This window comes from Notechis scutatus, chromosome 4 (genome assembly GCF_049901735.1).
Source record: "Notechis scutatus isolate UNSWTSFEM ecotype Mainland chromosome 4, rNotScu1.2, whole genome shotgun sequence".
NCBI lineage: Eukaryota > Metazoa > Chordata > Lepidosauria > Squamata > Elapidae > Notechis > Notechis scutatus.
In genome coordinates this window covers 153,633,997-153,649,696 of record NC_142012.1, presented here as the reverse complement: position 1 = coordinate 153,649,696, position 15,700 = coordinate 153,633,997, and the positions used below count along the sequence as shown (strand labels likewise).

The 15,700-nt window shown below is 39.5% G+C and overlaps 1 protein-coding gene across 1 annotated transcript in view; it reads left to right on the top strand.

The window, feature by feature from the left end:
* The window catches only part of SPATA16 (spermatogenesis associated 16), a 213,933-nt gene that overhangs the window by 103,477 nt on the left and 94,756 nt on the right, over nt 1-15,700 (top strand). The window contains exon 4 of the mRNA XM_026668387.2: nt 8,981-9,065. Within this exon, the coding sequence (XP_026524172.1) occupies nt 8,981-9,065 (85 nt within the window). The remainder of the gene's footprint in view (nt 1-8,980; nt 9,066-15,700) is intronic.

Genomic DNA, 15,700 nt, shown 5'->3' with positions numbered 1-15,700 from the left:
ATTGTGGTTTTATTGCACACTGGTTGTTTTGTACTTAGTTTGCTGCCATTGTCGTCTGATGAGTATTCCTGATTCCTTACTTCATCACTTGATCATAGACCAAAATGGGACAATTTAGGCCTATATTTCATAACATTATAGGGCTTTTCAAGTTAACCCTCCAGTCTCACTTTCTTATGCATACAAACACACACACAAACATATATATCTGGACTGGTTTCTCTCTACAGCTGTGCTTGCTCTTTGCATTCCTCTCCTTTTCTGTTTCTCTTTCTTTTCTGGTTTGGAGTTTGTAGACCTTGAGTCTATGACTCTGGAATCAGTTCTATATGAAAAGATGATGACTTTTAAGGAAAAGTATTGATTCTTCTAACATTTGGTATTGGAGAAGACTCCTGAGAATATCCCCTACATCCAAGCAAACCAACCAATGGATCATCAGAGCTCACACTTGAGGCACAAATAACCAGATTTAAATTATACTCCTGTGCTTTGGACAGATTATGCAAAGATCTACCTTCTCTGAAAAAAAAGACCTAATGCTGGAGAAGGAAGAAAGAGAAGAAGAGGATGACCGGCAGCAAAATGGATGGACTCAGTTACAATGGTGATGATGAGCACACTGTTGGAACACCTGAAAGACCCAATTAGGGATACATCACCACGGATAAAATCTGTATATGTCGTCATAAGAAGTCCAAATGACTTGATGGCACATAATCATTACCAAATCATTAGTCTATTTGACTAATATATTATTGCACAACCTGGTTATTTTACCTTAATCTCATTAATATTGATAGTTTTCAAGTTGCATTTATTTTACATTAAGAATCTACGTATGCCTACAAAAGGCACTTCTTGTATAGTTATTGGGTTCAATTTGTTTTAGTTGTATATATTAGTTTTACTGGGTTGGTTAGTAAGTTGCAAACTAAATTTGTTGGATGGAATTTTGGAACTGTTGTGTTTCCTTTAGTTTTGTATGGTGTCTAGGTAAAGGCATGTGATGAATTATTATTATGAAAAATTTATTTTACAGACTAACACAGCTTGTTTTAGTGACCATAGATGTAATTTCTCTCATCTGATCTGCATGATATAACTTTCACTCTGGAGTACAACGTAGAATTTTGTTGATTAAAATGCATATCCATCTACATCTGCAAATGAGCTGAAGAAGATAATATACCAACTTTGTAATTGTGCCCTCTAGTTTCTATCATAGGTCTTGACTCCACCCAGTGGCAACATAGAGCAAATAATATCCATTATCTGCAGCCCATAGGCTCAACTATGATGCAGATCAAACTTCATTGTCCTAAAATACACAAAATTGTTGTTGCTTCTACCAAAAAAAAAAAACATGTTAATTTTTTTCTAGATCAATTTCCAGAGTACTTTGTATCAAACTGTTGAGTGTGTTTGTTTTGGTTTGTTTTAGGTTTTTAGAATCTTCTTGATCTCAGTTACTTGGAAATTGCTTTGAAGTCCATTCATACAACAGGTTAATTGAATTACTTAAATTAACCCACTTTCTGAGTTTCCACAGTATACTGAATCAAAAATTGAGCTTTTATCCCTCCAGATGGCATTGGACTAGAACTCCATTATTTTTATCACCCATTCTATGTCAAGACATTGAGAAGTTCAATAATATCCAAAAGTCCCAAGACTTCCAATCACTTCCCTAGGACAATGGACTATAAGATATACAGTGGTTCTAAAATGTAATGAGCTTTTGCATGAAATAGTTCCATAGCTTTCCATCTTCAATACTTTTTCTTATCAGTGCTATGATTATCACCAGCTAGTATTCCTACCCTTCAGAAACTGTATAACGTTTCATTTGACCAGTAAAGAAGAATATTTGTAGTTCAGGGTTGAAATGAGGGTTTCTTGATGATGATGTTACCTAGTTTGGATAATGAAATGTCTGCAAGAAAACAACCAAGCTTAGAGAGCACCAAGAATCCCTCAACTTTTCATTCTCCTCATGAAAAGCTGAGAAATCAACCACTTGGTCTTCATTCTTTCCACCCTGATAAATTTTATGTGCACTGCCCCAGCTGTAATGCCTTTCCACTCTTTAATTATGACCACACAATTGGCACCTCTAGAGCACAGGGACATAATTTCCTTGACAAACAAGAACCTAGTACCATCTCAGGCAAGTAATTCAGAAGCCTTCTTCAAAATTATCTGAAACTTGTGAGATCATAAAGCTCTCACAAGATTTCATCCATCGTATCCCATGCTCTAACTAACACAATCTGACATAATTTGTCAAAACCTTGTTGAAAGCTTACATTAGATTTTTGGCATCTTTCCACATGACTTCATGCAATAGTCAATTGGTTGGGGGAGGGTATACATTTGGTAAGTAAATAAATGCTGTTAATAACATTTCCCTACATGTGGTTCTCACAAGAGATGTGGGTTAAGGTGTTTAGTCTGGAAACATTATAACTGTAATTTCATTGCATAAAACCAATAGCACCATTTTGAAGGGAGGAAGGGTGGTTTTGGGTTCCAGGAGAACCATGTTGCTGTCTTCTTGCTGAAGACTAGAACCTGTTATCCAGACTCTCTGAGACAGACCTTGGAAAGCAATAGAAGGATGGAGCCATGTCTGTTAAGAGGTCTAGGGTCTGTCCATAAAAATGACAGCTGACTTGTAGCAGCATCTTCTGAGGTTGATCCATTTGTTTTACAACATAAATTTTCACCCTGCATTGTAGAAGTGGGATGGCTTTATTGCACGACTCAGAGACAGAAATGTTACATTTGCAAATCAATGAAATGAATGAGAAGATGCAGCCTATGCTGCCAACAGCAAATATGGAGAAAGCAAGCCACTAGCTTATTCTGCCCCAACTAATTTCACTTGGCAAATAGCAGAGTGACTTGGCAGAGGCAAAAGAATAACATTCATTCCACAATGAGTGAAGAGAGAGATGACATTTGAGACTACAGATCTGTAGAATTTAATATCTTAAAACTATGGCTGCTTTGGAAGTGTCAGATTATGTAATGAATTAACAACAATTTATATAACTCACAGCTTTTCCCAAATAATGCCAGCTGGAAGTGTTTGTGCTGTTAAAAGACATCTTGAAACTTCCCTTCTTCTTTGCATGTTCTAATTTGAGGCATCTATGGAGCCCAGAAAAGGTATGTGAGTCACACCTAAGTTGTTTCATTGCTTCGTGCTCAGCCACAAGCCACCTAGCTCTATTATAGGTTAGTGCATACTATCCAACACAAAAATTGAAGGACTCCTTCTAGATCATCCAAACTAGAGCTTCGTTATACTAATATAATATCCCAAAATATGAATCAAGACAGATTCTGATAATGTAATATTTATCTTCCTTGGATGCCAAATGTCAAAGTCTATGATTTCAGGTCTACTATACCAAGTACTCTCTACTAATCTTGCTTAGTACTACCAGTACATTTTAAAGAGAATGCTATTATCTATTTCTGTGCTTGTTTATTTCAGGGGGCAACAAAAATAGCCATGTGGTTCCTTAGACATAGACATGGAATCATAAGGCTGGAAGTGACCTTGAAGTTTTTCTAGTCCAGTGATGGCAAACCTTTTTGGTGTGGTGTGCTGAAAGTGTGGACATGCCAACACCCACAATGCAATGTGTCCTGCTCCCCCTGAGCATGCACACACAACACACACCCCTACCCCCTTACCTACACTGCACATGAGCGTGCCTCCCAGCTGATTTTCAGCCCGTTTGAGGCCTTTTTCACCCTCCCTCAGGCTCGAGGGAAGCCTCTGCAGCCTCTGGAGGCCAAAAAATGGGCACTTCCGGAAATACCGGAAGTGCCCATTTTCAGCCTCCGGAGGGCCGCTGGAGCCCAGGGGAGACCTTTTTCACCCTTCTGGGGGCTCGAGGGAAGCCTTTGCAGCCTTTGGAAGCCAAAAAAACAGGCCCATTTTGTCACTTCTGGTATTTCCGGAAGGCTTCCCTTGAGCCTCAGAGAAGTCAAAAAAGGCCTCAAATCAGCTGGGAGGTGTGCACATGTGCAGTGCAGGTAAGTTTGGCTGGGGCTTGCGTGCCCGCATAAATGGCTCCGTGTGCCACAGGTTCTTATCTTACCTTGGAGACTAAGTCAACCCTTCTTCAAGTACTGGAAGTTCCGATTGTTTGGAATTTAATAGTGTACTGTAATCTGTCTTTATACTATAAAATATCTCCATGAGGCTTCTAGCACATTTGGGGCCCATCACTTCTGGATGAGACCAACATTTGTGGTGGTTTAGCGTTGCAGATGTTTAAGTCCCCCGTTTCCATCCTTAGAACTCCTAGAACTGTTTCCCCCAAATGTTTCTGCCTACTTTTAGAATGCAGCCCTTGACATGCAATAAAAAACATGTGTCAACCCTGAAGCGAGTCTGGCTGAGGCCATCTTTATAGCTTCAGGGTTGCCACAAGAAAGGGACGGGGAAAAATAGTTTTGTAATTAAACAAAAAGTTTTCCTGTGGGAACCAAGGACATTTCAACAGATGGTGGGGAAGAGGAGGTGTAGAGTAATGAGCAACTGGCTGGCACCTCTGTTGGACAATGTCACTGATGCCTGTCAAGGAGGGAAAGGGGAACTGTGAGCCACAGTGGTGCAGTGGTTAGAGTGCAATACTGCAGGCTACTTCGGCTGGCAGCTGGCTGGCTGCAATTTGGCAGTTCAAATCTCACTAAGCTCAAGACTGACTCAGCCTTCCATCCTTCCAAGTTGGGTAAAATGAGGACCTAAATTGTTGGGGGCAATATGCTGACTCTGTAAACCGCTTAGAGAGGGCTGTAAAGCACTGTAAAGCACTGTGAAGCGGTATATAAGTCTAAGTGCTATTGCTATGCTATTTCACTTTTTAATTAGGTGAAAACCACAGGACTTTCACCAGCTGTGCCAATATGAGGTATCCAATAAATTGTTCTTTGAGAAATCTACCTGCCTCGGAGTTCTGTTTTCAATGGGTACATTACTTGGAATGCTGACAACATGTTGTAATGATTACTGTTCTGTGTTTGCAGTTTCATAAATACTAAACCACAGATGTTGCTATCTTCGGCAAACCACAGCATAGATGATGGCAGCATTGTCAAGTGCTTATTACTACATTACTCTTGAGGATCAACGGCCCTATACTAATGTGTGTACTGGAAGCAGGGGATGTAATATATGGGTACCAACCACACCATTTATGGATCATTCCTCCTTTGTTTGATGGTTAGAATGGTGAGCCTTCCTAGACCCCCAGCTGTGCTCAAAACCTTTTTGGTTAGCATTAGGGCTACAGTATGTTCTATTTCTAATTTATCTCTGCCAACCAAAATCAATTAAATGGTTTTGGCAGGGCACACATGAGACTTAGAATGGTTAAGGTTTCTAACAAAGTGGTGATTTACCTACAGTACATAAATCATAGAGAGAGTAGGCAAGGAGAACCATGGATCTCTCAAAGTTTCTGATCAGCATCCCCATCCTTGGTCAAAATAGCTAAAGCTGCTAAAAGTTCTGGTAGCAGGATCTATTTCCCCATTCTGTTACAGAACTTATCATTCATCATCGGCCATTCAGTTATGTCCAATCCTTACCCACTCTATGGATCAGCATTCTCTATGTCCCTCTGTCTCATACCACCTCCTTCAGATCTACCCTAGTCACCCCAATGTCATCCTTTATAGTGTGCAGCCAATGGGCACTAGGGCGGTCCCTTCTCCTTTTTCTACTGATCACTCCCAGCACGATTTCTAATTTATCTCTGCCAACCAAAATCAATTAAATGGTTTTGGCAGGGCACACATGAGACTCATATGAGTGAGTCACCTTGCAAGACTTGACCAAAGTATGACAACTTCTGCTTGGAGATCTTGGCTTCAAGTGATATTTTGGGTGAAGTTTGGTCTAGGACTTCTTTGTTATTTTATGTCATGAGCTGTGGTGGCACAGTGGTTAGAAAGTAGTATTGCAAGCTAACTCTGCCAACTGTCAGCAGTTCAATCCTGACTGGCTCAAAGTTGACTTAGTCTTCCATCCTTCCAAGGTTGATAAAATGAAGACCCAGATTCAGAGGTGGTATTCAGCAGGTTCTAACCAGTTCTGGAGAACTGGTAGTGGAAATTTTGAGTAGTTCGGAGAACCGGCAAATATCACCTCTGACTGGAGATTTTACAGTATCCTTCCCCTGCCACGCCCACCAAGCCATGCCCACAGAACCAGTAGTAAAAAAAAATTGAATCCCACCACTGCCTAGATTATTGGGGGCAATATGCTGACTCTGTAAGCCAGTTAGAGAGGGCTGTAAAGTACTATGAAGTGGTATATGAATCTAAGTGCTGTTGCTAAGTGCTATTTTTGCAGTCCATGGGATTTGTAATAGTTGCCTCCAGCACCACAATTCAAAGGTATCTACCCTTCTCCTATCTGCCTTTTTCAGAATCCACATTTCACAGCCATAAGTAGCAACTGGAAAAATTATTACACATCTACCTTCCTCCAAATCCAGAAGTTGGGGGAAAAAAAACACTTCAACTCCAAACATCTTTTGGAAATGTTGACTGGGAGATGAAGCACTTCTAAGAGTCACCATTGCGGGAATAACTATCCAGAGTATCACTGTAGCATTCCTCTTCCATAACACCCAAATGACTTTGAACTGTTTGTGATTTAAATCCTCCATTTCCTTTATTTTCAATTGGCTATATCTCATTAAGAACATAATGCATCTTGTGAAAACATGTCCTGGAGTAGGATTACTACTGGCCTGGGATTAGAGTTTTTAACTAGAGAGAGACTTCCAGAGTCAATTTACAGTAATGTCAAGGAGCAATAAATACATTGGTGATGAAACAGGGTGGGCAGGAGAGAGATGGGGAAACTGCATGCTGATAGGAAAACATCAACAAATAAACTTTTTGTGCTAGTAATTAGACACACAAGATTATTATATGTTTAATTGATTAAAGTGACAATTTGGAATTACATCTAGTTGCATTTAATTGGATTTGGAACCTCCAGAGAGAAAGAAACTGAGAGGAGTATTGGAGGAGTTACCATAAAAAGCGAAGTGATTTTCTGAAGTCTGTTAAAGCTTGCATTAATATCCACTGCACAATAGTTTTTAATATCCTCCCAGTCTAATAAGAGGAACTGGCAGTTGTTACAACACTTGGGATACTAAAGCATATTTAATTAGTTGCAGCATTTGCAGCATCTCTCTCCCTTCCTCCCATCGGTCCATTCCATAACTACTACTGTAATGTAATCAAAGATGAACTACATTTGACTTTGCCACAAGGTTGAGTTGTTCTCTGACACCATCATCACACTGTGAATCTGTGTGTACAAAAATTCTGCCTGTATGCAATGCAATGGGTCCCTAAGTACTTAAAAGTGAAGCAAAATAAAACACTGGGGGGAAAGGGGTTTAAACAAAATTCCTGCATATTCACAACACATGTAGAGACATGTATCACCTGCTAGGAGAATAATGACTCACATCTTTGCTATCTCATAAGTCTGTGTTTCCATGGCGGTTATTGATTATGATAAGCACAGCTATAAAGATACGCTATTATAAACAGGTCCTTTTGATAGAGATGGGCAAAGGCGGTGAGTAGGAGGAGGACCTAGGTTGTCAAAAATGAACAGAAGAATGCTGTCAAGTGGACTGGGACAGGGACTTTTGAGGAAGAAGGAATTATCTTGGGAAGAGGGCTATTTTGGATTTGAGAGGTTTATTATGGTCCCATTGAACACTTGTGGAAAATTGCATGACTTGGAGTGCAATCAGGAAGCCCAAGGCTTCCTACATCCTTGGTTAACACTTCCTGTTCCTATTTTTGGTCTGTGTTCAGTTACCACCATCTAAAGTATTTGTTTTGTTAGAGTGATGTGGAATAGGTCCAAAAACTATACTTTCATAAATAAAATAAAGTTCTCAAAGCTCAAAACATAATCTTGGATCCCATAATCAAACCTGAGATAACCTCAAATGTCAACCCTCTCTTAAGCCTAATGTCCCTGAGCTAAGATCCCAAACATAAGATCTCACAGCCAGATTTTGCTGAACGTTAAAGAAAGTAAATTTCCTATTTTCCAGTTACCTTATTCACATGATAAGCTTAATTGGGTCCTGATGGAAACATGAGTTATACAAATGGGTTTTCTTTAAGAATTCTTTCTTTGTGCCTGCATTTTTTCTCTGTTGTAAAATTTGTCCCTCCCTTGGGATGATGAAAAAGGGAAAGAAAAGATGGTGCTATTACTGGTTGTGCTAACACTATTTCAAGAAGAGACTGAACTGCCATCTGTCAGAGATGGTATTCAATCTATTCTATTCTATTCTATTCTATTCTATTCTATTCTATTCTATTCTATTCTATTCTATTCTATTCTACTCTACCCTACCCTATCCTACCCTACCATACCATACTACACTACACTACACTACACTATACTCTATTTGGTTCATCATGGGATATCCAGTGGTTCAATTAAAGAACAGCAGGAAATGACAACCTCCCAGTCCCCTTCACAACTACTAGGAAGCCATCAAAGAAAGCTGTTCACCATATGAGCAGGTCATCTATAGTTGCGTGCCACCAGCATACAGAGATTTTCCCAGGTTAGCCATGTTTGGACAATTTTTTGTCCACACATGGCTAGAAATTGTTCTCTAGTTTAGCGGGAGAAAAGACAAAAGCTGCCCATCAAGTCAGCATGAATGGTGGATATCCTTTCAGTTACGTCCTATTGCTACACTTTCTCCATTGACAATGGGACAGAGCAAGAGAGCCAATTCAATGGCTCAGTTTTTGCACAGGAGATCTTCTATCTCCTGCTCAGTTAGTTCCATAGTTTATATGCCATGGGCCATGCACATTACATTTGTGTGTTCTTGTTTATCTTTTTGCTGTCCTTTAATTTATGTTCCATCTTCTAATTCTCTTGTGTCACTAGAAGCACCATGATTGCTGACTACACGTACTGGCTGTCTGGAGGAAGAGATCAGCATACCAGCAAGCTCATCAAACTGTATTGGCAGGTAAAAATGGATGACCTAACTAAGAGAGAGGTGCCCCCATTGCTCTTCAAACCCAGATGAAGGATTGGTGTTTAAAAGACTGCCAAAGATATCAATCACAAAACCATTATAGATGGCAGCAATGTGTTTATAATGAAGGAGATTTTTTTTCCCCTAATACTAATTTTAAGAGGGAAAAAATCAAAATTGTTAGCTGTGACACATAATTTAATTTTACCGAGTATAATAAAATTTCAACATTGATAGAAACACACATACACATGCACACACATAGATAAAATTCAGTTATAATAGCTTCAGCTCAATTTTTCTGAAGTTCCCTCCTGCACTTTTGCTAGACAAAATGCTATTCATATAGTAAGTCAAGCATTCTGCTTCACCCAAAAAATAGTTTTGAGAAAGCTGAATTTTGCAACCAATAGTCTATTTTGCCCTTTCCAAACCACTATATGGAATCAGTTATCTAGCAAATTTCACACATCTTTGAATCAAGTGACATCATTTATTGTACTTTCAATATATCCAAAGGTAGATTTCAACCTGTATTTTCATCCAGAAGACAACCACTGTTATTCAGTTGCTCAGTTGCTTCCATCTTCCCTTAATTCAGTACACATCATTTACCAGGATTATTAGCGAGTGAATGTTTGAGTTTTTTCACAGGCTCTGCTAGTCCAACACAGTGCTCAAGAAGCAGCCTATACGCCATTAGCACTATGCAGTTTAGGAAGGTGTCCTTTTAACTGTTCTCCATGAGCTTCAGGTCTAGCCAACTTTTTCCATCCTCCCCTCAACTCAGATCCAGTTCACATCACACCTGAGCAGGAATGGGAGGAAAGAGGAAGAATAACAAAACACATTTTGAACTTGTGTCAGAACATTCAATGCATGCAGGAAATGGTGGAGCTTGTAATATAAACTTGGAGTACTCATATCAAATGACCTAAGTGCCAGAGCTCACTGTAACAGCACTGCCAAAAAGACATTAAGAGTTGTAAATCTAATCTTACAAAGCTTCTCCTCTGGTAATATTGAATTACTAACTAGAGCATACAAACCTTTTGCTAGACCAATACTCGAATACAGCTCATCTGTCTGGAATCCACACTGTATATCGGACATTAATACAATTGAGCAAGTCCTGAAGTATTTCACAAGAAGAGTACTACACTCCTCTGCTCGCAACAGAATACCCTATATCACCAGGCTTGAAATTTTGGGCTTGGACAACCTTGAACTACGCCGCTTATGGTTGGACTTAAGCGTAGTACACAAAATTGTCTGCTACAATGTCCTACCAGTCAATGACTAATTCAGCTTCAACCGCAACAATACAAGAGCACACAACAGATAAAAACTCAATGTAAACTGCTCTAAACTTGATTGCAGAAAGTACAACTTCAGCAACAGAGTGGTCAATGCCTGGAATGTATTACCTGACTCTGTTCTTACATCCTCAAACCCCATCCTTTAACCTTAAAGTATCCACTATTGACCTCATCCCATTCCTAAGAGGTCTGTAAGGGACGTGCATAAGTGCACAATCATGCCTATCATCCCTGTCCTATTGTCCCCATTTATTCGTACCTATTTCTTCTATTCTTATTCATGTTTATACTTATACCTATTATCTTGTAAGCGATTGACAAATCAAATAAATAAATAAAAAATAACCCCATGATGCTATTTTCATGATTTTGACCAAAGCTACAACTATTGTGAGCCACCATACCACTGATATATTTAACCATCTTGTATTCCGTTGACCTTTTTTTCAATCGCCTTCATGTTTTTCTTTCCAGTGACTCTTTCATTCACATTATTTACCCAAAACATTTAGGTTCCAGATTCCTTATTAGTGATTTCAGTCAGCAGTCTGTTTTAACATCCTCTATTACTGAATGATTTGTTCTTTTTGTGGCACAAGATACCCTGAGCCCTTTTTTTTCTAGCATCACAATTAAAAAGCATCCATTCTCCTTCACTCAGCCTCTCCGATGACCCAGTTTTGATAGCCCTGTGTTACACTGAGAATACCCTGGCTGGAGACTATAAGTCTTTTTGGTCAATGTGATATCTCTCTGTGCTATTATCATTCTCCCAAGATGCAGAACATATTTTTATTTCATGGCCATCTGCACCATTCCTGTGACTTTTTGAGCTTAGGAAGATAAACTCAGTTGCTCCTTCAATGTAACAGAATAACAAAATAACAGAGCTTTGTTATTCCTTGGAGGACTTCTAGTCCAACTTCTGTTCAAGCAGAAAACCCTGTACAAGTGGTTGTCCAATCTCTTCTTAAAAACCTTGAGCGATGGAGCATCCACAATGACTGAAGCCAAGCTTTCTTTTTCTCCTATTTGTGGATTGGCATTGCCTGTTGACATAACATTAGTTTGTTATTGTGATGGTTTTAATGTTAAGCATCAGGTTGGTTTGGCCTTACTTATTTCATCGTCAACAAAGCTCCCAGCTTTGCTCCCAGCTATCAAACTGATATTGTAAAGGTATGAAGGAATGATCTTGGAGGAAAGAGATGCTGCCTAGGAGACAGTCAGATAATAGAGGGCATAGCCTGAAGTTGCAGAAGGGGACTGGTATCCTATGGCATATTTTTCAGCTGTTATAGGAATTCTTTTGTTATTTGGTTGGGTTTCTTATGATGGGTAACCTGATGGATCTCTTAATTTGTCTGTTTTGTATACCCATTTCATAATCGTGACTGTGGGTGGCAAACATACAATTAAAACAGCAGAAAACAAAGCAGAAAAATAATAATGAATAACAATACAAAGTAATGAGATAATGGTGCCCAAGGACAACTATCTCAATCCATATATCCACAATCATGTCAAGAAAAAAAAGCGTATTGACAGACTCATCTAGCCTGTAGGCCCCATGCCTGAAGAAACATACAAATTCATGTTTCCCAACCTTGATCACTTTAAGACCTATGGACTTCAATCCCCAAAATTCCTCAGCCAACATGCTGGCCCATGGAATTCTGGGAGTTGAAATCCATACATCTTAAAACTGCCAAGGTTGAAGAACACTGATCTAAGTCTTCAGGGGCTTTTTTGGATTCATACCTGGGAGGGATGCTACCAGTTCGGCCTGGTTCTTTAGAACCAGTAGCTCTGAAGAGCAGCTGACACCAAACCGGTTCTCTGAGACGACCTTTTGGTCATCTGTTTGGCCCACCCACCTACCCGGGCTTTTGGCTGTCCTTTATTTACTGCTTTTTCAACCTCAGCTGCTTTGCGCGGCACAGCTGAGGTTGAAAAAGCAGGAAAGAAGATGAGTTTCAAATGCTGCGCATTTGCGCGCAGCGCTTGTCAGCTGTCTGGGCGGCACAGCTGATGTTTTTTTGGCAATGCTGTACACGTGCGCGCAGCAAAATGCACTCTCACTGAACTGGTAGTAATACCGTTTGAATCCCACCCCTGATTCACACAGTATGGAAAACAATAAAAATCCTAACAGAGGTCACCATTAAGAAAAGTTAGCTTTGTATACAACTGAATTCAATTTTTGTGGGATTCAATTTTTTTTTAAACTATTTTATTGATTTTCAAAGACAATACACAAACAAACAAAACATAAAACATAAAAACATAAAACATCTTTTCTGAAAGCTGCTTGATCCTGGGTTACAACTCTTCATACAGACACAAATTCAAATTCATATTCATTTTATATACAGTTCCATATCTTATTACCATTTTCAATTTTCTATATAGCTTCTCTCCTCTTTTAACTTTCTTAGTTTTATTTTATTTATCTCATCTCAGTTCAAATCATAATACTTATTATTCTTTGTCTGTTCTGTTTCCAGTTATCCATTTATCTTTTCTCTTTAGACAAAACTTCTCCTGTACACTGATTGGAGTATGACGCCTTTAACTCTTTCCCCTAAATTTATAATACTTAATATAATACATAACTTGCATTGGGATTCTGTTTAGTACATTCTAAAATTACACAATGTATTTTATAAGAAAAAGAAAAAAGAAAAAAAAGAAAAGATTCAATTTTTTTAACTACCGGTTCTGTGCGAGTGGCTTGGTGGGTGTGGCAGGGGAAGGATACTGTAAAATCTCCAATCAGAGGTGGGATTTGCCGGTTCTCCGAACTACTCAAAATTTCCACTAGCGGTTCTCCAGAACTGGTCAGAACCTGCTGAATACCACCTCTGAACTAAATGCCTTATATTTTTTGGTTAAATATGCTATGCCAGCAATTATAAAGTTAATACCACTGTTATTTCAGGAGGCTACCTTTCACGGAGTCATGCTGTTAGTCCAGGTATCATTTCAAGGCTATGAAAATGCAAACTATTTTCTGTTTTCAGAAGATTTATTTTTCTAGGCAAAGGAGATTTTATTTATAGTATCAAATGCAAGGAAATTTCATTGTTAATTATTAAAGAGTTGTCTGAGGATGGGAGGAGGGCCAGAGAAAAAAAAGAGCCAAGAGTGAGTCACAGCTATAATTTATACCATTAGAGGGAAAAAGAGGGAAGCTTATAAATGAAATTCAGAGAACTGACAAAAGAACAAGTGGAATAGAAGAGAGTTCATTATACTCTATTCCTTATGCCTTGTCGGAATATTTGTCAAAAGAAAGAAGGAAGGTTCTTAATATGGTTGGTGTCAGGATGAATCCAAAAGATAGCAGGAAATGCAAAAAATGCTTGTGCAGCAGCGAGGCAGTGAAAAAAAAATAGGTTGCGCAAAATTTTGAGGCCCAATGAAATGTTTGCTGAGTAATACTATTGAAGCCAATTTGTGTGTCATAGCAAAGACCAATGCAGTGAAACAAATCAGGGTGCTGCAATGAAATCTGCTGCAAATTCACTGATCTTTCTGATACCTCTGGGTAATGCTGTAAAGGCTCCAACTAAGGAACCCAAGCAAACCAGAACTCTGAGATTAGACCCCTCCTCAAAGAACTCCTTTATTAAGTACATCATATAGGCACTGGTTAAAGGAAAACCAACTCTAAATAATTCCTACGGTTTCAGTATAATTAAATAAGAAATAATCCCATTCCCAAGTGTCACAGGTCATGTCAATTGGTGGGCTCTCTAGGCACTCCTTCCCTGACCTTATCTGTTACCAGTAGAGATGACCTTGGTTTCCACGAAAAAGCTCTCTGTTCTGTCTAGTAAAACATTCCAACCTCCTTCTTCCCTTCCCCCTCTGTGTGGCAACTGAGGAACAGGAAAATGGCTTCTACCAAGTTCAGTTTGAAGTTGACAGATACAAGTTCACTTCTGTGTATAGAAAAAGCTAAGGAGCTTGGGCAGTAGGATGGAACTCATCTACTTTGACATGGATATGAGTGCTGTGCCATCGAATTTTATTGTCTCATTAGACTTGGAGCCTATCTGAGTTTCTCTGGAGTATGATGGCCTGATATAGGCTTCTTTCACTTTTTGAACATGGGCAACCACAAGACATTGTTTTTCTTGCTCTAACGTTAATGGTATATTCTATACTGGTCCCACCCACAAAACTGGGAATTTAAAGTTGGAAGCTCCATATATAGTTGACCAATCCAGAATACATTCCTGGACACAGTCTTAAAAGTTCTGCATAATCTGGGGCAAGTTTAAGTTTCTCAACAGGGAGTGAATGGGTGCCAGGCTAAAGCTGTTGGGTTCCAAACATTTACTACTTTTAGGAAAAGAGATAACAATAGTAATAGCACTTAGACTTGTATACTATTTTGTAGTGCTTTATAGCAGTGATCCCCAACCTTTTTGACGCCGCAGCCCGGTACCGGCATCAGCTGGGCGCCGCAGCCCAGTACCGGCATCAGCTGGGCGCCGCCATCTTTTTTTGATGAAAAAGTGCTTCCGGTGACCTCACCATTTTCAATTTTCAATAGCTGGCTTGGGCAAAGCACTTTGGCAAATCTTAGAGTCTTCTAAGCAAGATTCCATTATATCAAAGTTGTGTCTTCCTGAAGAAGGTTGGCATAGTGGATTATAGTGCCACAAAGATAGAAAAGCCTTAAGCCTTAAGAATGGAGGGTGGTATAAAGAACATGGTTTTTGTGGTATTCAGTTGTGGTGGCACAGTGGTTAGAATGCAGTATTGCAGGTTAATTCTGCTACTGCCAGCAGTTCAGTCCTGACCAGTTCAGCCTTCCATCCTTCTGAAGTCAGTAAAATTAGAAACTAGATTGTTGGGGGCAATATACTCTGTAAACCGGTCCGCGGAACAACTCCTACCGGGCCGCTGGCTTGCTGGGCGCCGCCATCTTTTTCATGAAAAAGTGCTTCCGGTGAGCTTTTCCGGGTAGAAAGCTCACCGGAAGCACGTTTTCATCAAAAAAAGATGGCGGCGCCCAGCAAGCCAGCGGCCCGGTAGGAGTTGTTCCGCGGACCGGTTTACAGAGTATATTGCCCCCAACAATCTAGTTTTTAATTTTACTGACTTCAGAAGGATGGAAGGCTGAACTGGTCAGGATTGAACTGCTGGCAGTAGCAGAATTAACCTGCAATACTGCATTCTAACCACTGTGCCACCACAACTGAATACCACAAAAACCATGTTCTTTATACCACCCTCCATTCTTAAGGCTTAAGGCTTTTCTATCTTTGTGGCACTATAATCCACTATGCCAAC